The following is a 25082-nucleotide window of genomic DNA, read 5'->3' on the forward strand; positions in this document are numbered from 1 at the left end:
CTGATGTCTTGGACTCATCATCAGCCATCTGTGTTGCTTGGACAGATTGCAGGAATTGATTCTTCATATAATCCATGGTCTTGATTACCAATTCATCGTCTGTTAAGGATGGATTTTTTGCCTTGATTTAGGCTGAGATCTCCAAGAAATGATTCTTTTTAGAACTCTGCTCCTTTCTTTTCAATTGTAATTTTAATTCTTGGGTTGCAGCCTTTATTTTTGCAAAAGTCTGATCGAGATTAATACCTTTCCACCATCTGTATTGGAAAGTTCTTTGTAAAACGAGAAGTCCAAAATTATTACTTCCAAATTGAACATTCCATTTCCAAATCCATGGGATACCAAAAGTCATTATTATAAAAAGGAATGATTCTCCCTCTAAAGTATTGGTCTCCTACAATTGAGGATGGTGATTGGTAAAGAATTCTAATTCCTTCTGAATTTCAGGAATAAGATAATCTGATCGAGGGCCAAATTTAGACACCATATATAAAACCAATTTGGCAATTCATGCTGTCCAACAAGATTTGGACAAATTTTAAGAAACCATGAGTGTTTCCTCCGCTGATTTTGGTAGTAGAATGCCTTTGTCCTGGCTTCAATGTAATCCCAGTAATTATAATGAACTGGAACTCCATTTTCTGCTTTTATTGACAAAGTTTTAGATTGTTGTGGGTGTATTCCCCATTTGTGCATTGGTATGACCATCTTAATTACGGCCTTGCTATAGCTTATTGGACTTTTTTGTCCAATCTTGCTATCGTAGGTGTGGCGGAATTCCACCGATCTAGATTCTGAGAGCATTGCCTCATAGATATATCTATATTTTCCTTCTGGAACTGGATAACTCATTGTATCCAAATAGCAGGACTTTATTTCCCACGGATCATTCTTAAATTGTTCATCCTGAGATTCCAGGATCATATGTTTCTGTAGTTTCCAGTGATTTGAAAACTTCTTCAGATTGCACCACCTCCTTAAGTGAAAGCGATGTTGATGCCGATGCAGCAATGTTGATGCCAATGCAAACCAGTATTGCTGGAATTACTGCTCATGTTGATGGGCAGGAAATCTTCTTTGAATTTGTTTCTCCTCATGTATACAAGGAAATCAATGATATTATGAGGAAAATTTCCAATAAGGATAAACAAATAAATTTTCTTCAAAAAGAAATTAGAATAATGAGTATTGAGGAAACATTACAAAAGCCTGTAATGAAGGAGAAAATTTCTTAAATTGAAGAAGATTTACATAAAGAAATCTGTAGTGATATCCCTAATGCCTTCTGGGATAGAAAGAAATATATTGTTTCACTTCCTTATGAGAAGGACTTTGATGAAAGAAAAATTCCTACTAAGGCCAGGCCTTCTCAAATGAAACAAGAATATTTAAAAATGTGTCAAAATGAAATTGACAATCTACTTAAAAAACAATTAATCAGGAAGAGTTACTCTCCTTGGAGTTGCACAACCTTTTATTCTAACAAAAATGCTGAAAAGGAGAGGGGTGTTCCTAGGTTAGTTATTAATTATAAACTCCTAAATGACGTTTTAATGTGGATAAGATATCCCATCCCTAATAAAAAAGATTTACTGGATAGACTTAATAAAGCAGTCATTTTCTCTAAATTTGATTTGAAATCTGGTTATTGGCATATTCAAATTAAAAAATCTGATTGTTACAAGACAGCATTTATAGTTCCATTCGGTCATTATGAATGGAATGTAATGCCATTTGGACTGAAGAATGCACTTTCAGAATTTCAGAATATCATGAATGATATTTTTTATCCCTATGCAGAATTTGCAATTTGTTATATTGATGATGTTTTGATTTTCTCACAAAACATCGATCAACACATAAAACATCTTAGAATTTTTAAATATGTTATTAAAAGAAATGGTTTGGTGGTGTCTGCGCCAAAGATGAAATTATTCCAGACTAAGGTTTGGTTTTTAGGACACAATATTCATCAGGGGAAAATTATCCCAATTGATAGAAGTATAGAATTTGCTTCCAAATTTTCAGATGAAATAAGGGACAAAACTCAATTGCAAAGGTTTCTTGGAAGTCTCAACTATATAGGAGACTACTGTAAGGAGTTAGCCCAGGATTCAGCTCTCTTATATGAAAGACTTAAGAAGAATTCTTCTCATTGGACAGAGAACCATACAAGAGCTATCCAAAATATTAAATTGAAAGCTAAACAATTACCATGTTTGGCTATCGCTAATCCAGAATGGAAGAAAACTGTAGAAATGGATGCATCAAATATTGGATATGGTGGCATCCTAAAACAATATAATCCAAATACTGGCAAAGAAGAATTGGTGAGGTTCACTTCTGGACTTTTCAAAAATGCACAAGCTAATTATAGCACAATAAAGAAAGAAATTCTTTCTATTATTAAATGTATAAATAAGTTTCAAGATGATCTATTAAATCAACAATTTTTGTTGAGAATTGATTGCAATGCTGAAAAGCAAGTTTTAAATTTTGATGATCCAAGCCGCTCAAAGTGTGCAGAACATGATTTTAAGGGTACCCGCGAGATATCAGCAAAAAAAATGATCGGGAAGGGCTTGATCCGAGCAATTTTTTACTGAACCGTTCAATAAAAATTTGTTCGGATCAAGCCCTTTCTGATCATTTTTTTTACTGATTTCTCGCGGCTACCCTTAAAATCACGTTCTGATTACTTTGAGCGGCTCGAATCATCAAAATTTTCTCGAAAAATGGGAGTCCCGCACTGTAGCACCGTGCGGGATCCCTTAGGAGATCCGGACTCATATAAATAAATAAATATATATGTATCTATATAATATGGGAGGGTTGTTTATTTGTTGGACCGTTGGATTGGTACATATTTTTTCGACGGCTAAGATTTACGGGTAGTGGGCTAGAGATATATTTGGCAAGTTGAATATTTGGGAGAAGGATGAAAGGAAACCTAAAATTACTGTTTCCTAATCTTATTTTGATATTTCCAAATTTTAGAAGGGAAACCATAGATAAATAGAAAGAAAACATCTAAAATTACTGTTTAAAATCTTAGCCCCTGTTCCAGAAACCTTCATAAAAAATAAGCAGCTTATTTCACATTTTCAAACTTAAAAATAACGTAAATGAAAAATAATTTTTTAATTTTTTTTGCATCGTATGAAAGATCTCATCGAGATCTTCCAAAAAAGATCCATATTGTATATTTTTAGATTTCAATAAGCCCATAATATTTGAGCTTGAAATTCCCTTCTTAAAAAATAAGGGCTTTTTTTTTTTTGTTTCGAAACGGAGCCTTATTCTCATTTCTTATTTTTGAATTTTATAAGAAAAATCAAAGGTAAATAAAAAAGTAAATAATATATGGCTCCTTATATGGTAGATATTATTTTGATATTTCCTTATTTTCAAATTTTAGAAGGGAAATCAAAGATAAATAGAAAGAAACAACTAAAATTACTATTTAAAATCTTATTCTCATTTCTTATTTTCAAATTATGTAAGAAAAATCAAAGGTAAATAAAAACTGAAATAATATATGGCTCCGTAGATTTATATATATCTTTTCTATTTTTGAATTTTAGAATGTAAATCAAAATTTAAAACAAAGAAAAGAAACAAGATTATGACTCCTAACATGGTAATTTGACACAATTAATTAAGTTTTCGATACCAAATTTCAGCTGTGGATGGCTAATTCCCCTGTATGTCAGCCTTCAAAAGAGGCCTCAATATTGCAATTTCAAAACAGATGTGTTCAAATTTCAAATCTCCTTCGACATCCCTCCTCTCTACAAGGCAGTCTCAACTAGGGGTGTTACGAACCCGACCGGACCGAAAAAACCCAAAAAAACCGACCGATATGTTCGGTCTTCGGTCGATCCAGGGACAGTTTTTGGCGGTTCGGTCCACCCCGAACTGAACCGACCTAGGTTCGGTTCGGTCTCGGTTTTCCTAAAATTTATACGCACCGAACCGATTACGCACCGAACCAACCGAACCGAAATTGGACCTAACCGACCGAATCATATATTATATATATTTATATAAATCATTTTAATCTTGACCGTCAATCCATTTGGTGTTTTAATCTTGACCGTCCACTCCTAAACCCTACCCTATCTGTCTTTTACTCTCCCCACTCCTCCAGACACGCAGCCATTCCCTATTTCCATTTTCCCCTCAGTTCTCGCCTAGTCTCCCTTCTCTCTGTTACTCCACGAATCCTCCACGATCTGCACCGCCGTCCTCCACCAGCGCCGTCCTCACCTCCGTCGCCCCCACCACGTACGCCGCCGCCTTGTCCACCCTCCCTGATTATCAACATCGGCACCGCAATCGATCCCCAATCCGCCACCACATCGGTAAGTGGATTTTACTCTCCATTCTGCCGCCGCCCTCAGATCTATTCTCTCTCTATCTATGGGTGTGTGTGTGTGTAATGGCGTTGTATTTTTTTTGGAAGTTTGAATTTTGAAATTTTTTCAAGAGGAGTGGAATGGGAACTGATTCAAAAATACTCGATGCTTGTGTTGTGTCAAAGGGTTCCGTATCCAAAAATGATGTGCATATGAAAATGGTTGCTTGATTTCTTTTCCCTTTTTTGAGTTTTATTTTCAGTTTCTGTGGTTTAGTTTTTAAGGGTGTAGATTGTGAATTTTTTTTCTTGCTCTATTGCCTACTTCAAAAGATGACAAACAAAAACGTAGAGGAAAAAGAAAAGAGAGATTGGGCATAAAAATCAGCTTTCTTTCTTTCTTTTGATTATTCCTTCCTTTTACCAGTACTAAAAAACAAACAGGGCATTTGTACATTGTAGTTCTTTAAGGAATAATTCCTTCCATTTTCCAAAAAAAAACAAGTTAACATTATAGTAAAACAATTCCTTGGCCTTCTAAGAGACTGGCCATTTACCTACGTTGACAAATAATGATTCCATTTGTAGTGTATATGTCATTTTTTTTAGTAAAATAATTCCTTACTGTTTTTTTTTTTTTTTTGCTTGATTACTGTGTAGTCTGTGTGTAACTGAATGTGGTTTATCTCTGTCTTGTTTATGTGTATGCAGAGAGGCTAGCGTGAGGAAGGGGGGAAATCGCTATCAGAATCGACAATGCCGGCGAAATGTCTGACCATGAGCATGAGGTATTCAATCTCAAAATCCTATATTGGCTTGAAAATAAGATCTTTGTTGAATATAGTGCATGAGTTTAATGGATTTAGTGTTTGGAATTTACATACTACCTAATTTTGAGTTGATGGATTGAAAATTAGATTAGTGCACGAACAACAAGAAAATCAGATTGTGATTATGTTGTTTTTAATTTTCTGTTGTGTTAGATTAATGATATGGATGAAGGTGTTGAGTTTGATATCCCTCAAAATGCTAAACTAAATGATGAGCTCATGCCTGAAATTAATAACGAGTCTGAAAGAAAGAAGGTTGTTGGTCTGAAAAAAAAAGGGTTCCACGTTGGAAACATTTTACACTTCTTACACCAGAAGGTCATCCAAAACCTAGGGTTGCATGCAATTGGTGTGGGACAGATTATGCTTGTCACTCGAAGTTAAATGGTACTAAATCACTAACTCATCATCTAGCGTATCAGTGTACCAAATATCCACCAAGTAAGAAATTTATGGGTTCTAGGCAAAAGCTCCTTAGTTTTCAAAAGAAAGAACACAATGGTGAAACAAGTGCAAGCCTTGTTCCTGTGGCCTTTAGTGCTGACGCTTGTAAAAGGGCACTAGCGAGGATGATAATAATTGATGAGTTGTCTTTTTCATTTGTTGAAGGTGAAGGATTCAAAGATTTTATTAGTGTTGTTCAACCAATGTGGAATCCTCCTCGTAGGCTTGCGATGGCAAAACAAATCATGGTCATGTATGAAGAGGAGAAAAAAACATTGAAACATACACTCAAGCATCAAAGGGTTTGTCTTACAACGGACACTTGGACTTCGGTCCAAAATCTGAATTACATGTGTCTTACGGGTCATTTTATTGATGAGAATTGGAGGTACCAAAAGAAAATTCTGAATTTTTGTGTTGTTCCTAATCACAAAGGTGATACTCTTGGTAGGATGGTTGAAGAATGCTTATTGGATTGGGGAATTGACAAGTTTCTAACCGTTACGGTTGATAATGCATCCTCAAATAATCTTTTGATTAAATACTTGGAGAGAAAGACCAAGGATAGGAAGACCACCATTTGAAATCACGAGTTCTTGCATGTGAGATGTTCGGCACACATCTTAAATCTAATTGTACGTGAGGGATTGCAAGAGATTGATGTCCCGATTGCAAGGGTGCGCAATATGGTGAGATATGTGAGGTCTTCTCCATCTAGAATGGCGGAGTTTTGGTCATGTGTTGAGAAGGAGAAAATTGTATGTAGGCTTAAACCTTGTTTGGATGTGTCTACTCGGTGGAACTATACATATTTCATGTTGGAGAGAGCTTTAACTTATCAAAAGGCCTTTGATCGATTGTGTGATGACCCGAGCTTTAAATTAAATGTAAGAGAGGAGGAGATGGACGAGGATTTCAATGATGTTGATAGTTTTAAGGGTATAAATAGGGTAATTGAAATTGAGAAGAGAAAGAAAAAAAGGGAGGGGGGGGTGGCGGGGGGAAGGGCGGAAGGAGTACGTTGGTCCTCTAAGTTTAAGGGATTGGGAGAAGATTAAGTTGTACATAAAGTTTCTTCGAGTGTTTTACGGTGCAACTTTGAAATTTTCGGGTTCTTTGCACGTCACTTGCAATGTTTTTTTTGATGAAATGGTGTTGATTCAACAAGACATTATGAAGTTGAGTGAAAACGAGGATAGTGATTTGTATGATTTGGCAATGAGTATGCGTACCAAGTTTGACAAGTATTGAGGTAATTTTGATAAGATTAATCAAATGATGATGTTTGCGGTTGTTCTTGATCCTCGATGCAAAGTTGCATTTTTTGAGTATTGCTTGCAAAATACCTTGGGTTATGATAAGGCAATAGTTGGTGAGTTCATGGATAAGCTAAAAAGTGAAATCACCCGTTTATTTGGATGGTATGAGAAGCATAATGGTAGCGTGAATGTGCGTAACAAAGAGGTTGGGGAATCATCGGACACCGTAGATTTGGATGGACTTGAAACGAACATTGGTAATCATAAATCTTTGAAATCACAATTTAAAATGCACAAACAAAAAGAGGGCAACATGGCAAGCAAAATGGAATTGAAAAAGTATCTTGCGGAAACTAGTGAGGATGATTGTGACAACTTTGATGTACTTCGTTGGTGGAAGTTAAACTCTTCAAAGTATTCAATTGTCTCTCAAATGGTACGAGATGTGCTAGCAATTCCCGTGTCCACGGTTGCCTCCGAGTCTGCTTTTAGCACGGGTGGATGTGTCATTGATCCTTATCGAAGTTCTCTCTCTTCGAAGACCGTGGAAGCACTAATTTGCACACAACAATGGATTAGGAAACCAACCAAGATCAATATAAGAGAACATGCAACTTGATGAATTGGAGGCATTAGATTCGGGTACTACTTTTACTTTTAGTTTTTATTGACAATTATTTTATGGTTCTTAAATATGTTTTATGTTGAATGTCTTACTTGTATGTTTTCTTTGTTTTTTTCTTTATATGTTTAGTTGTCTTGGAATCAAGTGACAAGGACTAAGGGGTTGGTGCTTGGATTGAAGAGTTCTATCATGGGTACACAAATCTGTAATGTTTACATATTTTTTGTTGGAATTTGTCATTGAGTAGTTTTTTAGTGACTTAATTTTGTTGCTTTGTGACTCTGTGACAATGTAGGGCTGTGGAACAACTTTTTGCAAGGGTTGAAGGCTTTAAGTAGCTATATGGAAGGGTGACAATCTCAGCATTTTGGAAATTCTCTGGACTTTTTTTTTTCTCCTGAACTGTTTATCTGGGCATTTGGAATTTTGGATGACTGTATTATCTGTTTTACTAAGGGGGGGCAGTTGGTATTAACTGTTTTATTGAGGACTATTTTAGGTTTAACTGGTACTAAGTTGTTGCTTCTGGTTGAAGGCTTTAAGCTACTGTATGGACTATTTGGGAACTCTTTGAACTTTGTTTTTTCTTTTCTTTCCTGATCTGTTAGTAGGTGGACTATTTGATTGGGAAAATTTTCATTCTCATGTATGTGAATAGGTAAAATGTTAGTATGTGGTTCTGTGAATATGTGGTTCAGTTAGTAGGTGGCTCTATTTTTTTTTTCCCTTTACAAATTTGTAAAACGTTGGAGGGTTTCTTTTTTCCACTGTAAATTTTCTCTTATGTAAACTGTTTGATTTGGAAAAAATTGCCCATATAAAAAAGGCCCAAAACTAGGTGAAAAAATTGCCCAAAAGTAGCTCAAATAAAATTGGTGAAAATAGCCTAAAATGACCCAAATGAGGGTGGAAAAAGGCCAAACAGTCATTAGAAACTTAGGTTTTTTAAATGGGTCCAAATGGCCCATTAGGCCCATTCGGGGTGGACCGAAGTCCCCGACTGCCCCGAACTCACCCCGAACCGAACCGAACCGAAATTAAAACGGTCGGGATCGGTCTCCGGATGATGTACCCCGAACCCGATCGGGGTGCGGTAAATTCACCCCGAACCGAACCGAACCGAACCGACCGAATAACACCCCTAGTCTCAACCCATCTCAAAAGTATCAGGCGACTCCAGCAGTGACTGCAACTTCATTTTCAGCGATTTCAACTTCGATGGAGTTTCATGATGATCCGGTTGGAAGTAGCGCCGCTGCTACAAACTCTTCTGAATCGTCATCGGAGCCATCTGCCATTATCATCTTCCACTCCAATCGGTGGCAGCTTCACTTAATTCAACGATTCTAAAAAAATCCCCAAGCTAGTAAAAAGCTTTGATCAAATCATTCAATTTTTCAATATTAGGGCTTTTTTTGTTGAGTTTGTAAACCTTTGATCAAGTTCAGTAAAAAAGCGATCAAATCATTCAATTATATTGGGTTTGTGAAGCTTAATCCTTCAATTATGGAATACCCTCTATTATTTTCCTTTAGTTGAGATTTGTATTTTTTGCAAGCATAATTAGGATGCCCTCTTCATTCTTTATTATTACCTTTGAATACTTTTTGCGAAATTTGTTGTGGGTTTGTAAAGCAAGTGTAGTTTCTTTGGATTGATGATTTGTGGGTTTTGAATCACTTTGTGGAATTTGTTGTGGATTTTGTAGAGCAAGTATTTAGTTGATGAGGTTACGGTAGATAAGTGGCGATTTCCTTGCGAGTTTCCAAGATGGTGAGGCCGGCAAAAGGCAAATGAAGAGGAATTGACAAGTATTAGTTGTTTCCAAGACTGGGAATTTTACCAAAGGAGAACTATTTGGTAAAGGGAATTTGTTGGCCATACAAGACTAAAGACTAGGAGAAATGTATGCTTTTTTCAAACTGTACTCATTTTTCTGTAGCAAAGTTTTATATCTGGTAAGCTAATTGAGCTTAATTGAAGTCATTATTTCTATCTTCGATCTGGGTCCTGAAAGTTTTGCTAAATGCGGCTTTCGGATTCATTGAGTTTTTGCATTATGTGTGGCTTCTGTTTTTTTGTCCATGTTTCATGCTCTAGAATTGGCGAAGAGACACTTCAGATTTGAGGATGATTGTTTTTACTTGCTCACACACGCACACACACCCAGTGCTGATTGCTATTGCATTCTGTGTTTGGTTGTTTGCATCTACGCAAACTCCCGAAGTTAATCATTATTGGGTATACTTCTGTTAAAATGGATTTTATAAGGGGAATTTGTTAATTTCCTTTCAAAATGGGAATTCATTAGGTGTGTATGACTTTGGGTTCAAAATGGGAGTTCATGATGGTGCGTTTGACTTTGCTCACCCATAAGAATCTAATGTGATGTTCACTTCCCCGGCCGAAGGACCATCTCTTCCTATGCTTTATTTTCTCTTTTCTTTCATTTTCTGTTTCCTCTCTTTTGTTTTGTTATGTGTAATTTTGTGTTCTTATCAGATGTCCCTTTAGTGGTTTGATTTGAGTAGATCCGTTTTACCAGATATTACTCAGTGTTTGTGGTGTCCTGATCAAAGTTTCCTTTCTGTGCTACACCACCGATCATGATTTTGTTCCCTATTGTTCCGTAATTATCAGTTCTTCTTATAACATATTCGACTCTTTGTTAAATGCTTTTTTACAAGGAACACGAACATAGCTAGGTACACGAAAATTTTCTACTTCTTTTTTTAGTTATGCAAACTTATATTTAGTCACTAATTAATTAGGATAAGACTCCTAGCCATGTGCATTATCGGCTGATTTTATATGCCTATATGCATACGCAAATGTACATATTACTTTTGTGTCCCATTGCTGCGGGAGTAAAAATATTTTACTCGATAAATATCAAAAAAATTATAAAATCAGCCTGTCGTGTCCCCTGCGTGTCAGCGTGTCCCACGATTACAAACATTAAAATTTAATGGGCACGCCCCATATTTGTCTCAAGTGTCCTCGACGTGCTGCACATCCCCAGAGTGTCCAACACGTGACATTAGCATTTATCTGGTTAAAATCGAAAATGTATCCTATGTTAAGACTTGATGTGCATTTGGACTTGGGAACTACTGGAGTAGCATGAAAAATAGCTTTCCATTATTAGCTCCCACTACATAACCATCTATGTCTTAAGCACGTCCATGACCTCTTATGTTAATCCACCAATTGTTAGTTCTGCTTTTGGTTTTACAATGCATAGATTATTAGACCTCATGTCCCATTTAACATAGAACAGAAAGTATAATGTGCTCATGAAGGATGAAAACATGATTTCTGAATGCAAGCTTCCTTTATTCACCTAAGTTGATTATATGATTTCTCTCTAAAACACACGAGTATTAGCCTCAAAAGTAATATGGCCCCTCCGGCTTTCTATAATATACATCAAATACACAAGATTGATTTGCATTCTTTGACTATGGCAATTCTTCCATGAAATAAAGTATAAAAGAAACCATATTTTGCCTCTCATCTTAACATGAGTGTGATTTTTTATTTTTTTCAGGTACCAATGATCTTTGAGATGGAGCTATTGGGTCCTTTGTTAGATAGCTTATGTCAATAATAAAATAGAGTAGTTGGTTTAGGTTGGTGTGAGCCTTAGCACATGCAATTGTACTGTAGTCAATTTCTTTGATTTGTATTCCCTAACTTAAAATTGCATGATTTTTTTGGAATTCAATGCACTAAATTTTGATGATCCTACGTTGGGTGGGTGTGTGAGTGATTGTGTGGTGCTAGAATTTTTAAAAATTTAATGAGTCCGGGCTGTTGGTCAATGCTTTTGAATAAGTGTCTTCAGGCACATGCTCATTTGTTATTAGGATTCACTCTTAGTTAGCATTTATGAAATATGCAAGTTTTTTGTATATAGCTTAATTGATTGAATGTTAAAACTGCTCTATGCACATTTTGCGAAAGTTATGGAGGTTGATAGTGTAACATCCTAAGGTTGAAAGTGTAACATCCCATTTTTTGAAGAAAAAAATATAATATTTTTTTATGCGAATAATTAAATTTTTCATTTTTCTTTTTCAAACTTCTTTCTAATAAAAAAATTATTGTTTAGTCTATACTACTTTGATTTCAAAAATTCATCTAAACTCGAATAAATTATATTTTGTTTTGCTCAATAAAGTTAATCTAATTTGAATGTGTATACGTGAGTATGTATTATTTTTGGGCCACTTATTTTTGGCATCAGTTAGCCTTATTCAATTCTAAGTTGGGTTAAATCGGGAATTCTTCCTCTGCAAGTGATTGTTTAACATGGAAGAATAATGTTGGGTTGATTGTGTAATTAGACTAAATAAGTTTTAAGTTTGAATGTAGGCAGTTTAATGGACTGAAGAAACATTTGAGGCAGGGTTATATTTTTGTTGTGGGTTGCTGCGGCTAAAAAATTAAACTGAGATAGGTTTCCTATTGCATAGACGTCAAGGTAGAAGCCACATGGTTGATCGAGTTTAATTGGCTTAGGTTGTGATCATTATTTTTTTGCAAAACTTAGGTAGCTTTGTTTTTGTTAGTAGTTGTAACTAGTAGTATTTCTTTTTTTTAAATTCACTTGCTTGAATTTGATTTGATATATGTTTGAAGCTTATTTACAAAATCTTTTCCTAAAAAAGTTGGGTTCGTTATCGGATTGGTTAGAAGGGTAATTTAATTAGTAGTGCCCAGAACGTATTGCGAAGACACGGGTTCATTCGCTAGTATACATATATAATAACAACTTGATCTCTTTTAAAGAGTTTTGAGTAGGAACATAAATGTCTTTTAAATTGAGTCTGGAAGGACATCATGTCATACCATCATTCTAAAGGGGTAAAATTGGTAATGATATGGATTTAATAGCTAATGTAAGCAATTTCCGTTACCTAGTAACAGTCTTCTAACGGCAAGGCAAAAATTTGTAGCTGAAAACTAAAGCAGAGGGTATGTATGCAATTTTAAAAACATGAAAGGAGGTAAGTGAAATTTACAGAACAAGCAACAAGTTGCCTACTTTATACATACTCCACTATATAGTGTTGTCATCGTCAGGGGAGGTAACTGGTGAGTGCATTGTCATTGTCAGCTTTATATTTAGGGAATTGATGAGATCCTAATTCCAAAACAAGCAACAAGTTGCCTACTTTACTGGTTCATCAACTTAGAGCGAGAGAGACAGAGAGACAGAGAGAGAGAGACAGAGAGAGAGAAGATGCCTTGTCTTGACATCTCTACAAACGTGAGCTTGGACGGGGTTGACACTGATTCAATCTTCTCTGAAGCCACAAAAGCTGTTGCTACTATCATTGGAAAGCCAGAAACTGTAAGTCTCTCTCTCTCTCTCTCTCTCTCTCTCTCTCTCTGGCATATTGACAAAATAAGCACCTAGTCAATGGCCTCGATCGATCCAATAAGCATGTGGATTGCAGGTGGCGCATTGAGATTGGGAGCTTTATCAATGATGGTGGATTTCAAATTAATGGCCATGTAGTAAAATAGAAATAGAAATGATACGAAATTTTACGCGTTAGGAATTGTAGTTATACAAAGAAAGATCTAAACAAAAAATAGATGTTACGTAGCTAGGGTTTAATCCGTGCTACATTCTATTTTCAACAAAACCATTCATTTATACTAACATCCATAGAAGTGAATTAAGCATTTAATTTCATTTTTATCAGGTGTTTTCCACTGGGGGAGGGGTACTCTCTTTAACCAATATTTTCGCAATTAATCAGAATAATTGATAACTAACATCGAAATGTATTGAAATAGCGTTGATCTATAACAATTTGTAACATATACAACTTACCCATTCACCCATAGCTAGAATAATATGCAAACTTATAATGTAGAGAGTCGGTGACAAATGATCCAAAATGCTACGTAACAAATTCGATCAACCATAAAAATGTCTACCACATGAATCATAGAATTTGGAACCAACCAGAAAATGCATGAATTCTTATTTTAATTACACCCCATTTATCTCACAAAAATACGTGGCCAACAAGTACACATTTGTGTACACAAATATCTCTCTCTGATATTAATTCCACTGCCTCCATCTTGAGAAGGATTGAATGTATATAGTTTTGAACTTCACCCTATATTTTTTACTTTTTAGATTTCTCATGTCAATATAAATCCAAATGGTCAAATATTTTGAGCAAGAGATTTGTGAAAAATGTTTCACTAACCATAAAAATAAATTATTCTCAAGAATAAATAATTAAATTGAACGACTTTAGAATTTAATCTTCCAACTACTTCAGTGAGGGGGATTTTTAGTTTTTTTTTTTTTTGTCACAAGCTAGGGGAGGTGAGGGACAGAACAAAAGAAAAACAATAATGCCAAATACTGTATAATAAAACAACTAGCCGATTAAGGTGCGTGCCAGTGCCACCACCTTTTGTCTTAGAAGTGCTAATCAATAAAGTTGAAAGCAAACCGTCAACAATAAAAGAAGAAATATGGGGTAAGTTCATGTCCCGTTTCTTATGGCCCACTCACACAGTTGTTCATAATTATTTTGATGGTAAAAAAATTAAAGTTGAAGGTCCTAAATAAATTATTGAGTTTTTTTCGTTTATATCCCCCTAAATTATACGAATTTGGAGATGGTGCTGTGAAGTGATGTACGCAGCACCGTGTTGTGCATCTCTGAGCTGCTGGATCGTGCATCTGACAGCTCGGATCTCATCTCAGTAATGAACGTCTCTCGATCGTTGGTTGCCGAGATAAAATTCGAGCCGTCGGATCGTGCCGTTGGATGCATGATCCGACGGCTCGGAGATGTGCAACACAGTGCTGCACAGCACCAACCCGAAGTCCTATTTTTCTACTTCTCTTCAAATCAGGAACCCATAAGATAACATTTTAAGAATAATTTACTGTTTAAATCATTTTTGCAGGACCCGTAGTGGTCCACACAAATATAAAAATAATAATAATTTCTTGCCCATTTAATGGGTATTAATGATTTTTTTTTCTTTTTGAGGGACCCATTACGGGTTCTACAAAAATAATTCAAACAGCAAGTTATTCTTAAAAAAAAAAATATGGGTTCCTGAAAAAAATTAGTTCAATCCGGCTATTGCGCCTTCTGAAACAGCCTTTACTGATATCAAATTGTGTTAATATTTTTTCAGAAAGCCATAAAAAAATATTTTAAGAATTTGCAATTTGAATCATCTTTGTAGGACCCGTAAAGGACCCAAAAAAATTTTGAGTTTTTTTTTTTCTTTTGATTTGTTGTTAATTAACAGACGTTAGGAATTAGACTTAATAGGTTACAATGTTGGAGGACGAAGTAAACGATTTTTTTAATTCGAGGACGAAAAAGGAAAAAAATGATGTACAATTTAGGGGATATAATAAAAAAAACTCATAATTGTTTTCAAGATTTTAAAAGGCCGAGAACACTAATTTAATCATAAGTGTCAAAACGTACGTACATGGAAAAAATGAGATTATTTAAAAAGTTCAAGAGTCGTGTCTACCGTAGCATGCACCTGCTTGTGTCCGTCAGTATTGTAGATGAGTACATTAATCCTTTTATTTTTCATACTAAATGTCTTTCTTGTCATTAGCAAATTGTGTCATGTCGTATCGTATTTTGCCCTTTGAAAATATTGAAGTCCATTCTAACTCCTGGCAATTCGTATGGTACCACTTTTTTCCCGTACCCTTGTTAGAGTCTAATTTGATCTTATAGGTTTTAAAGACATCTAACCATAACTCATAAATTTATGCATATAATTAAACAAGAATTGATATGGAGCACTCATGTGTACCTACTTAAATATAAATAGAAAGTTAAGTAAAAGCTTCATTCTGGCCATTAGATTAAAAAAAATAGTGAAAAATAAAATAGTAAATGAAAGTTGCCCCTTTGTTGTAACAGAAAAGTCACGAAGCCTAATTACAGTCCATCACCAATACAATATCACCGATAAAGCACATCGAACTGGACTATGGGTACCACTCGCAAGGGTATCGCTAGGGTATCGATGGCTGTGTGGGAGTCCTACATGCATGATTTGAGTCATTCATTAGCTTTAACATAATATCTTTGAGTTACTTGTGAAAAATCAGTGCAATCAGATAATTATAATTATTGAATTTAATTTTCTAAATTTGTCATTGAGTATATAGAATCCTGATTTTTGAAGGAAAATTAGATAATTGGAACAAACACTAAGAGATTTAATTTTTTTTATTGAGATGTTATTCAAGTCCACTCAAAAAAATACTTTAAAATTAATGAATGATTCGAATTATTTTTTTAGAGGCTCTCAATAGAGACATGACGGCCTCCATGCTGTGAGGAGGAAGCCACCAAAAAGGATAGATCACGAGCTAGGGAGGAAGTAAAACAACACCACAAGAGGTTTTATCATAACAGAAAATACAAAAGAAAACCTCCACACAGGGAGGAAAGAAAACAACAAAAAGTGAGGAAAGAACTGCTCTATCCGCATCTCTAGCCTCAGGAGCTCCACCAAGCCGTCTTCATCTTCGTAAAAAGTTGTAGCGTTTGCCATGGGTGATAGGGGAAGGCAAGAGAGGTGATTGGGGAGGAGCAGGAGGGAACTAACCCTCCCAGTCCCCAAATGCCACACACTGAGAGAGACTGTTCTAGTGAGTGAGTGAGTGAGAGAGAGAGAGAGAGAGAGAGAGAGAGAGAGAGAGAGAGAGGCACACGAAACAAGAGATCTAGTTGAATCCTTTGTTAAATGTGAGTTAAACATCACCCAAGACTTCACAAACGCATTCGTTGGCTAGAGATCCATTACGCCAATGAATTTTGTTTCTTTTTTTCCATTTTTTTTTTGCATATCTTCCCTGAATATCGCATAATAGGAAGGGCAAGAGATGGACATATATGCTTCAACATTATATTGCAGACGCTAGCTTATAGACTATAACAATTTAATTGCAGTATGTGATGGTGGTACTAAAAGGTTCAGTGCAAATATCATTTGGTGGAAACAAAGAACCAGCTGCTTTTGCAGAGATAGTATCAATGGGCGGCATCAACTCTGAAGTAAAGAAGAATCTGATCCTCACCATTGGCACAATCTTACAGGACAAGCTTTCGATTTCAAGGTCACGATTTTTTCTCAAAGTTTATGATACGACCGCAGGACGTCACCCTTCCAAAATATGATTCTTTCAACGTGTTTCATCAGAATGGCTAAATACAAGTATTAATACTCACACATTGTGTGGTAATATGATCTAGTAAATTCTAATGGAGATGCTCTTAGACTAACATTGTGTGGTAATATTAATTTTTTTGCAATGAATACTCTACTGAATTGCTCATACAAGTGAACATTGAGGTACGACCTGTGAGGGGCATTCTATTGCGAATTGCACCATTGGCATTTGAGAATCGACATCCAATGTCTACTTTTCATAAAAATGAGCTTATGCAAATTACAAGAAGAAAAGAAAAGAAAATAAGTTAATGCCATGGAAATTCCGCCAAATAAGTGATTCATTTATTTTGTTTTGATAGGAGTACGTACAAAAAGAATGTATTACAATCCTAGATGAACAAACCAAATGAAATAAACTGATATAGCCCTGTATACACATTCAATGAATTAATGAAATACAATGGAAAAAATCCCAAAAATAGCTTAAACCATTCCTTCTATGTGTGTACTAATAATGTTGCAATCCCGTCTTGTAAGAAATACTTTAATCTCCTCCAGCAGCTTTGTCACCATCATCAACTAAAACTGCAGCCATCTCGGGCTTAATCTCCTCCAGCTGCTGAAGAACTTGCTGAGCTTCAGGCCGAGCTGATGGAGTAGGGTCGACACAGTGCAAAGCTAACTTCAACGTATTAAGCAACTCATCCCCTGAATTGAACGCATCGTCTCTCATAAGCTCCACATCAAACACTTCATTAGTCCACTCCTCTTTCACAATCGATGCCACCCACTGAGGCAAGTCAACACCATCTGTTGTTGCCTCACCGGGGGATTTCCCTGTTAGGAGCTCTAGTATGATCACTCCCAGGCTGTAGATATCGGACTTTGTGTTGGCGTTTTTGAGCTTTGAGAGCTCGGGTGCACGGTAGCCCTGTGTGCCTGCAGTTGCAATCACGTTGGCGTTGGCAGCGCTAGTCATGAGCCGGGAGAGGCCAACGTCTGAGATCTTGGGGTTTGTTTGTTCGTCGAGAAGCAAGTTGCTTGATGTTAGATTCCCATGGATTATATTCTCCTCGTTGTGAAGATAGCACAGTCCTCTTGTGATGCCCATTGCTATGTTCATCCTTGTTGGCCAATTTACAACTGTTTCAGGGCCTCTGGCTGCATACAAAAAATCACAGGCGTATTAGACTTGAATGTTGCTTCAATAGTATAAAAGTATGAAAATAAAACAGCTTATATAATGGTTTAAGGAACTATGCATGAAGTAACCTAGTTACAGGACCCTTCATTAAAAAAGTTTTACTTCTTGCAGTACCACCGTGTCAGACTTTGGATTTCGTCAAGAATTGGAAAATCAGGCCGATTGACTGCAATTTAAGTACTCCAGATTGTACATCAGAACTCTAATCCTTAAGAAAGAAAAAAAATTCTAGTTTTTGACAGTGTCATTGTTCCAAACGGCTCCTATAATGTCAGACAATCAAGCATAAGGAGTTTCCAAATGTTTAACTGATGTTCATTGCCATGGAAACAACTCTTATTGTCAACCTCTTGGTTTTCATTTTTCTGTCCAACTCACAAGTGTTCAACACATATATACAACCGAACTATTTCAACTACCAAGTGCATCGCGATTATGAAATATATCAGTAATCATTCAAGAAAAGAATTTTAGGTCTAGATTGCTTACCATGGAGGAAGGATGCAAGACTCCCATTAGGCATATAATCAAAGACAAGAAGCTTCTCTCCTTTAGGTCCCAAGTAATATGCTCTAAGGGCTAACACATTCATATGCCTAATCTTTCCAATGGCAACCACTTCAGTTTCAAACTCCTTCTGTCCTTTTGCCACCTTCTCCCTCAGCCTTTTCACCGCCACCTGATTCCCATCTTCCAAAGTCGCCTTGTATATCGTCCCGTAAGTACTCTTCCCCATTATCTCCGCGGTTGCACAGAGCAAATCGTCAGCTGCAAACACAAATGGCCCGTCGAAATGGACTAACTTACCCCCAACCTCACCTCCAGATTCAACTTCGCCCCCACTTGCAGGGACTGCCTTCTCAACCCGCCCAGTGTTCTTGCCATTCTTTGCTTTTTTAGCCCTTTTCCTGATCAAACAACAAAGCAAAAGAAAGCACAGTAGGAGTAAAACCAGTGAAAGAGCTCCAGCTGCTACGAGAATTATGTCTTTTGTGCTTAATTTTCGATGGCTATGTTGTAAGCCCTCCGGTGAAGGGGATGGAGAAACTTGTGGTGGGGGAGAAGAAGGGCATGGGGAGGAACTACTATACCCACACAGCTGCAAATTACCCACGAAAGAGCTCGAATTGAATTTTTCGGAAAGGAGGGTCGGAACAGTGCCGGAAAGGTTATTGTAGGAGACATTGAAATAAGTGAGGTTGTGTAAATTGGATAGTGAAATTGGGATTAGCCCAGTAAAATTGTTGTAGGAAAAATCAAGTTGGGTGATTCCAGAGATGTTCCCAATAGTTTCCGGAATAGAACCATTGAGGTGGTTGTGATCAAGGGTCAAGACTTGAAGTTGATATACTTTACCCCCTTGTCCACCCCATGAATCTGGAACAGAACCAGAGAGGTTATTGTATTGGAGAGATAGAAAGGTTAGCGAAGGGGATTGAGTGAGACTACCCGGTATGGAACCCGATAACGAGTTGAAGCTGAGATTGAGTCTGTAAATTCTGGTGGAGTTTGAAAGAGTAGGTGGGATTGTGCCGCTGAGTTTATTGTTGCTGAGATGTAGAGTCTGGAGACCAGAGGATTGGGCAATGGAAAGAGGGATCGAGCCGGAAAGCCGGTTGTTGAAGAGATAAACCGCTCTGAGATAGGGGAGTAATCCAAGGGAATCAGGAATCGGACCGGTGAGATAATTGTCGTGGAGGCTTAGTCTTCGAAGGGATTGAAGTTGTCCGATTTTCTCGGAGATTTTCCCACCCAATCCTTTCCACGGAAGGCTGATGGAAACGACTTCCCCTTTTAAACAAGTGATGCCGACCCATTCACCAGAGCAAGATCCGTTGATAGAACCATTCCAGCTCTTCAAAACTCGTCTCGGATCGATCAAGTCTTGTTCGATGGCTTTGAGGGCTTGGAAATCTGATTGCGTCATGACCACTCCGTCCCCATCTTGCCCTGAAACAAAACCGAAAGCGGAAAACAGGAGCAGAAGGAAAACACAACTAGAAATGCTGGTACTTTCTAGAATGAAATGCATGTAATGAAATGGGTTTTTGCCCAATTGATTCATTAGCTAAATACTACTGATATGCTTATGGACACTACAATAAACTAAGTATATGAGAAAACTAAAACCAGATGATTTAGGAAGAACACCACTGGTCTCGATTGTGCTTTTTCAGAATGGAAAGCCTGGCATAGGAGTATGGAAAAAGTAGAGAGAGAGAGAGAGAGAGAGAGAGAGAGAGAGAGAGAGAGAGAGAGAGAGAGAGAGAGAGAGAGAGAGGAGGTAAAGGGGTTGAGGATAGTATAAGAAGGGGGCTTCGTTTTGGGATAATGGTAATCGTAACGGCTAGTTTTGTTTATTTTTGTGCAGAATGCATGTTATACTACAGTAGTTATAACTGTTGGGGTTGGGTTGAAATCAAGGTCCTTTCTTCTTCTTCTTCTTTTTTTTTCTTTTAGCTTTGGTTGATTGATTGATAGGGACGTAGTTCCCCAACGGCTACATTATTAAGGCACTATGCATGGTGGGGAATCGCATCGAGCTTGTTACTAGAGTATTTCTTCGCTGCGGCATAGACGGCGCCAAAGATTGCAGGAGGGGGTTCCAATAAAGAAATCACATGGGTTTTGGCATTTACAAAAATGACCGTTACTGTCTTTGACTCCGTCGGTGCTTCTCGTTTTGACAACACCACCACCTGGGGTATATTAACAATAATGTCAATTTGGAAGAGAGAGTGGACCCACGTAAAGGAATATACCTATTTCATTTCTTTTTGTGAATTTAAATCTTTATTACTCCGTATATAGTCTCGATATGTAACTTATTTTGTACCAAAAAATAAGGTTGACCTAATATTGATATTCATCTGAACAACTCGTATTTCTTATGATCCAACTGTTCATTTTTCTTTACACAAATAAGATTGGATGGATCTATTCTTACTAAACGTTCGACTAACATGATTTTTTTTGCCAATGATTAATACATTAAGACTTAAAAATTTTGATGGAGCCCACCTTTCCAATCATAACAACTTAGATAAATGGATAGAGCCCACCGAAGTACACTACACCACATTCAACAATGTCGCGCGCAGAACCCTTTACAAGGTACCCATTCTACTGAGTATATATTAAAAGAACATTTAGACCCGTTGGTTTTGTGAAATGTAAATTTTTTGAAGATGAAGAAATGAATTTCTCATACTCTAATTTATTTATTTTTTTGAACAGCAAAGAAAATTTATTAAGCAGAAGTTAAAAAGAGAGAAAGTACAAAGCATCATTACGAACCTCGTACTCTAATTTTGTTTCAGCCAAGTTTGTCGAATATGGTATATATTGCATCGACTTTGAATATTTTTTGGCAGAAAGTTTGAGTTAAAAAATCTAGAGACAACAAAGTTTTCAAAATCAAAAAGAAAATGTAACAGTGTGATAAAACACTAGAATCAAACCACATGCAGCGTTGCATCCAAAAACTAAAAAATAAATAAAAAGAGCGTGAACTGAAATCAGGAATTGTTTGGCTTGGTTTATTCAAGGTTTTTTTTTTCCTTTTTATCACCTAAACTATGCAATTTTTTTTACTTAATCCCTAAATTATCAATTTGATGATTTCATCACCTCAACTATCATACCGTTACTTACTTAGTCCAATAGATATCGGAAGTTAGGAATTTGGACGGAAAATGTCATATAAGACCTGTTTAGAAACCTGTAAAGCAGATAGTTGATTATGAGAATTTTAGAGGTAAAAAATTAATTTTGACTCTTTAAGATAAAATGATCAAAAAAATAAAACTTTCGCCCCAGTTTCAATAGATTGAAAATTAGAGTACTTAACTTTTTAACCATATTTTTTAGTATTTTAGTATATAAACCTTCTAAAAAAATTAAGTGCTCGAATTTTCAATCCATTTGGAACGGTGTGAAAATCTTATTTTTATGATCATATTATTCTAAAGAGTCATGATTTATTTTTATCTCTAGGGCTATCATATTTAAATATCTGCATTTTATTTTGGACCTTTTAGAACAGATTATAAAAGCTTTAAAACAAAAATTAATTATAACCTTTTAGCATCTTCACGCCTGTTCACACCAATTAAAAATTAGAGAGCTTAATGTTTAACCATATTTTTAATATATAAACAGTCTAAATTCTATATAAAGAACTCAGTCTTTTTAATATACATATATATATATATATGCATGTATTAGTCTTTATAAAATGTCACGTAAAATTCTAATATATGAATATTGTAAAAAAATTAAGTGCTCTAATTTTCAATCTATTTGAACCGATACAAAAATCTTATTTTTCTGATCATTTTATCATAAAAGGTCATAATTAATTTTTATATTTAATGCTTCCATAATCAATTATGCTCTACAGGGTCCCAAATAAAGCCTTACCTGACATTTTTCGTCAAAATTTTTAATTTCCGTTATTTATTGAACTAAGTAAATAACAATATGATAGTTAAGAAAATGAAATCGTCAAATTGATAATTTAGGAACTAAGTAGAAAAAAATGAGCATAATTTAGAGAATAAAAAGAAAATACAAACTCCTTATTCAATAGTTGTTTTGATTTTTTGGATGGCACTTATTCAGTAGTTGGGTTCGGATAAAAGGCATACAGTTATTCAAATTTGAGGTGTCGCTTTATCATTTGTTTTAGGATTCTAATTTTCTCTGGTCCAAGTTTTAAACTTAACTCTAGACAGTACCGTCCAAATTTGGACCATAGATAGGTGTAATCAATAGTTCTAATTTGCTCAGATTTGAATTGCCCTATCTAGTCCAAATTAAGAAACTCAAGAAGAGAGAGATACAAAAACAGATGTAAACCATCTTTGTTTAACAACCCATTTGTATATAAAGAGTAATCATCATAAATAAATAAATAAAGCTCAAGAAGAGTTATTCCCATTTGAATAAAATGATTTCCCAGTAAAGTTTTCCATGAATGATAGCACTGCAGTTCCAACATAGTAAATGAATTGGCCACCATAAAAAATAAAACAGGTGAGGAAAAACTAGTACAGGATAAATGCAAAAGAACATAATGATAACTCATGATGTCTGCGTCAACTTATGCACATCACAACTATGAAAAGGTCTTTAAGTTGGACGGTCAGAAATCAAATGAGATACCAACAACCTGAGTCTGCAGTTAGGTATCATCACCATACTAAACAAACCCTGCACAAACTACAAAACGTGTACTAGAATGATGAATCCAGCTGTTGATAACTTTAATCGCACATCTAATACAAAACCTTCCCAAGCCTATATCCAAAACACATAGCCAGATTGTAGAACTACAATGCATAGAAAGGCCATCTCCAAAGCACATAACCAGATTTTAGAACCACAATGAGCTAGAGATGATACTAACTGTTCAGTTACTATCTGCATTAGAGAACTACAACGGTCTACTATTCAGGTTATATGTTACTCAAAACTAATACAAGAATCCATATTATTTTTGTCGACTTCAGAAGTTGAAACCATAAACCACAGGTACAAGTTGAGTTTACAAACTTTGGATTCTTTTTTTTTTTTTTTTTGAACGGAAAAACTTTGGATTCAATGTCATCAACTTTGGCAACCTCGTAAAATGGACTTTGATCTCTCCTCCATATGACAAGAGTCACAAGACCATCAAAGCCAATGAGCCACTTTGCACCCAAATCTGAGCAGCCTCTTAATTTCTTCAGGATTCCAATGTAGACCTTTCCATCCATTGTCGCTCAACAAAAATACATCAAAGAATTACGATATTGACTGGCCAAAAATAATCCAATTACCATCGACTCCGTATACTAAAACCATCTCATTACCAGCAACAAGATGATGAATCCCAGATGTTAAAAAATTGTGCATCTAGTAAAAACCTACGCAAGCCTTTCTCCAGAGTTCAAAGCACATAACCAGATGGTAAAACTACAATGCCTTAGAGAAGATACACCGTTCAGGTTGGAGGGGGGAAGGTTTCCTCATGCCATTCAGGTTTTGGTAGTCAAGTCACATCCTAATTCAAGAGTCCATTTTATTTTCAACCATAAATGTATAAACCATATGCCACAAGTACAAGTTGATTTCACTAAATTTTGGATTCTATGTCAAGTTTGGCAACCTTGTACAATAGACTTTAATCTCTGCTAGCTCCATATAGCAAGACCATCAAAGCCAATGAGCCACTTATAATTTCTGAAGATTCCACTCCAACCCTTTCCATCCGCTGTCTCTCAACAACAATAACATCTCGTGATCTCAGCATACTACGCTCAACTATTCTGCTATGGCAGTGATAAACTGGATACTGAAAAATAATCTCATCACTCCGTATCTGCAGCTATTACGCCACTCGTTTTAAGAGAAATTATCGCATTTATTTATTTATTTTTGATAAGTAAGAGAGACATTATCGCATATGAAAAGCTAGTCAGTAAAAACAACATATACCCGCTCATTGGCCACAGTGAAGGCCATATAATTCAGCATCAGTTGCCTCTTTCTCCTATATAAGTACAATCCATTTAGACCTTGCCAGTGATTTAAAAATAGCGCGAGGCGCAGAGCAGCGCAAGGATTGCGCTTCGGAACTATGGGCTATAGCGCAGAACACAAAGGCGCAAGAAAGGCGCTGAGGCACGCGCTATAGCGCAAGGCGCTGAGGCACGCGCTTTTTGCTGTGCGGTAAAAATCAGTCTTATGTTCGCGATGCACTGAATAATTTCTTCCTTTAAATCGATGGCAGCCCTATTCGATCGACAAACCAGATCGAGCAACAACCTCTTCGACGATTCAAAGTCTCGGACAATCAGACCCAGCTTCTTCTTCTCTGGTCTCCCTCTCCCTCTCTGATTGTCGACTCCAAGTAACAACTTCTTCTTCCTCCTCCTCCTCCTCTTCCTCCTCCTCTCACCCTCTCACGTTTGCTTCCTCCTCCTCCTCCTCCTCTCACCTTCTTCTTCCTCATTTTCTTTCTATTTTCACCGATTGTCAAGGACCCCCCTTTTCTTTTCTTTTTTCCAGTCACAACCCCCCTTTTCTTTTTTCTTTTTTTTTTCCAGTAGTAGAACCCCCCTTTGCTTTTTTTTTTCACCTGTTTTTTTTTTTTTTTTGTTTCCAGTTTTGTTTA

At 36.2% G+C, this 25082-nt stretch overlaps 2 protein-coding genes and 2 long non-coding RNA genes across 4 annotated transcripts; 3 read left to right on the forward strand and 1 right to left on the reverse strand.

Annotated features, from left to right (window-relative positions):
* The first annotated feature begins 4000 nt into the window (after positions 1-4000).
* On the forward strand, positions 4001-8584 carry LOC131322387 (uncharacterized). The gene is made up of 4 exons (XR_009198822.1): positions 4001-4364; positions 5069-5145; positions 7645-7708; positions 7811-8584. It is a non-coding gene; the product is annotated as an uncharacterized LOC131322387 (long non-coding RNA).
* An 80-nt stretch (positions 8585-8664) lies between these two features.
* On the forward strand, positions 8665-11459 carry LOC131322704 (uncharacterized). Its single transcript, XR_009198925.1, has 3 exons — positions 8665-8881; positions 9224-9375; positions 11066-11459. It is a non-coding gene; the product is annotated as an uncharacterized LOC131322704 (long non-coding RNA).
* Positions 11460-12615: 1156 nt separating this feature from the next.
* On the forward strand, positions 12616-16829 carry LOC131321700 (uncharacterized). Its single transcript, XM_058352593.1, has 2 exons — positions 12616-12874; positions 16497-16829. The coding sequence occupies exons 1-2, from the start codon at positions 12764-12766 to the stop codon at positions 16722-16724; spliced, it is 339 nt and encodes a 112-aa protein (XP_058208576.1). The 5' UTR covers positions 12616-12763; the 3' UTR covers positions 16725-16829.
* A 210-nt stretch (positions 16830-17039) lies between these two features.
* On the reverse strand, positions 17040-20384 carry LOC131321698 (probable leucine-rich repeat receptor-like protein kinase IMK3). The gene is made up of 2 exons (XM_058352590.1): positions 18413-20384; positions 17040-17880 (listed from the first exon to the last, which is right to left on the reverse strand). The coding sequence occupies exons 1-2, from the start codon at positions 19986-19988 to the stop codon at positions 17264-17266; spliced, it is 2193 nt and encodes a 730-aa protein (XP_058208573.1). The 5' UTR covers positions 19989-20384; the 3' UTR covers positions 17040-17263.
* Positions 20385-25082: the final 4698 nt, after the last annotated feature.

This window comes from Rhododendron vialii, chromosome 4a, assembly GCF_030253575.1.
Source record: "Rhododendron vialii isolate Sample 1 chromosome 4a, ASM3025357v1".
Taxonomy (NCBI): domain Eukaryota; kingdom Viridiplantae; phylum Streptophyta; class Magnoliopsida; order Ericales; family Ericaceae; genus Rhododendron; species Rhododendron vialii.

Bases quoted from the DNA above. Each gene is read 5' to 3' on its own strand.
- LOC131321698 (XM_058352590.1), bottom strand. From the start codon at position 19,988: ATGAATCAATTGGGCAAAAACCCATTTCATTACATGCATTTCATTCTA. The intron at 17,881-18,412 runs GTAAGCAATCTA...TTTTGTATGCAG, and splicing joins TCTTGCATCCTTCCTCCATG to CCAGAGGCCCTGAAACAGTT.
- LOC131321700 (XM_058352593.1), top strand. From the start codon at position 12,764: ATGCCTTGTCTTGACATCTCTACAAACGTGAGCTTGGACGGGGTTGAC. The intron at 12,875-16,496 runs GTAAGTCTCTCT...ATTTAATTGCAG, and splicing joins TCATTGGAAAGCCAGAAACT to TATGTGATGGTGGTACTAAA.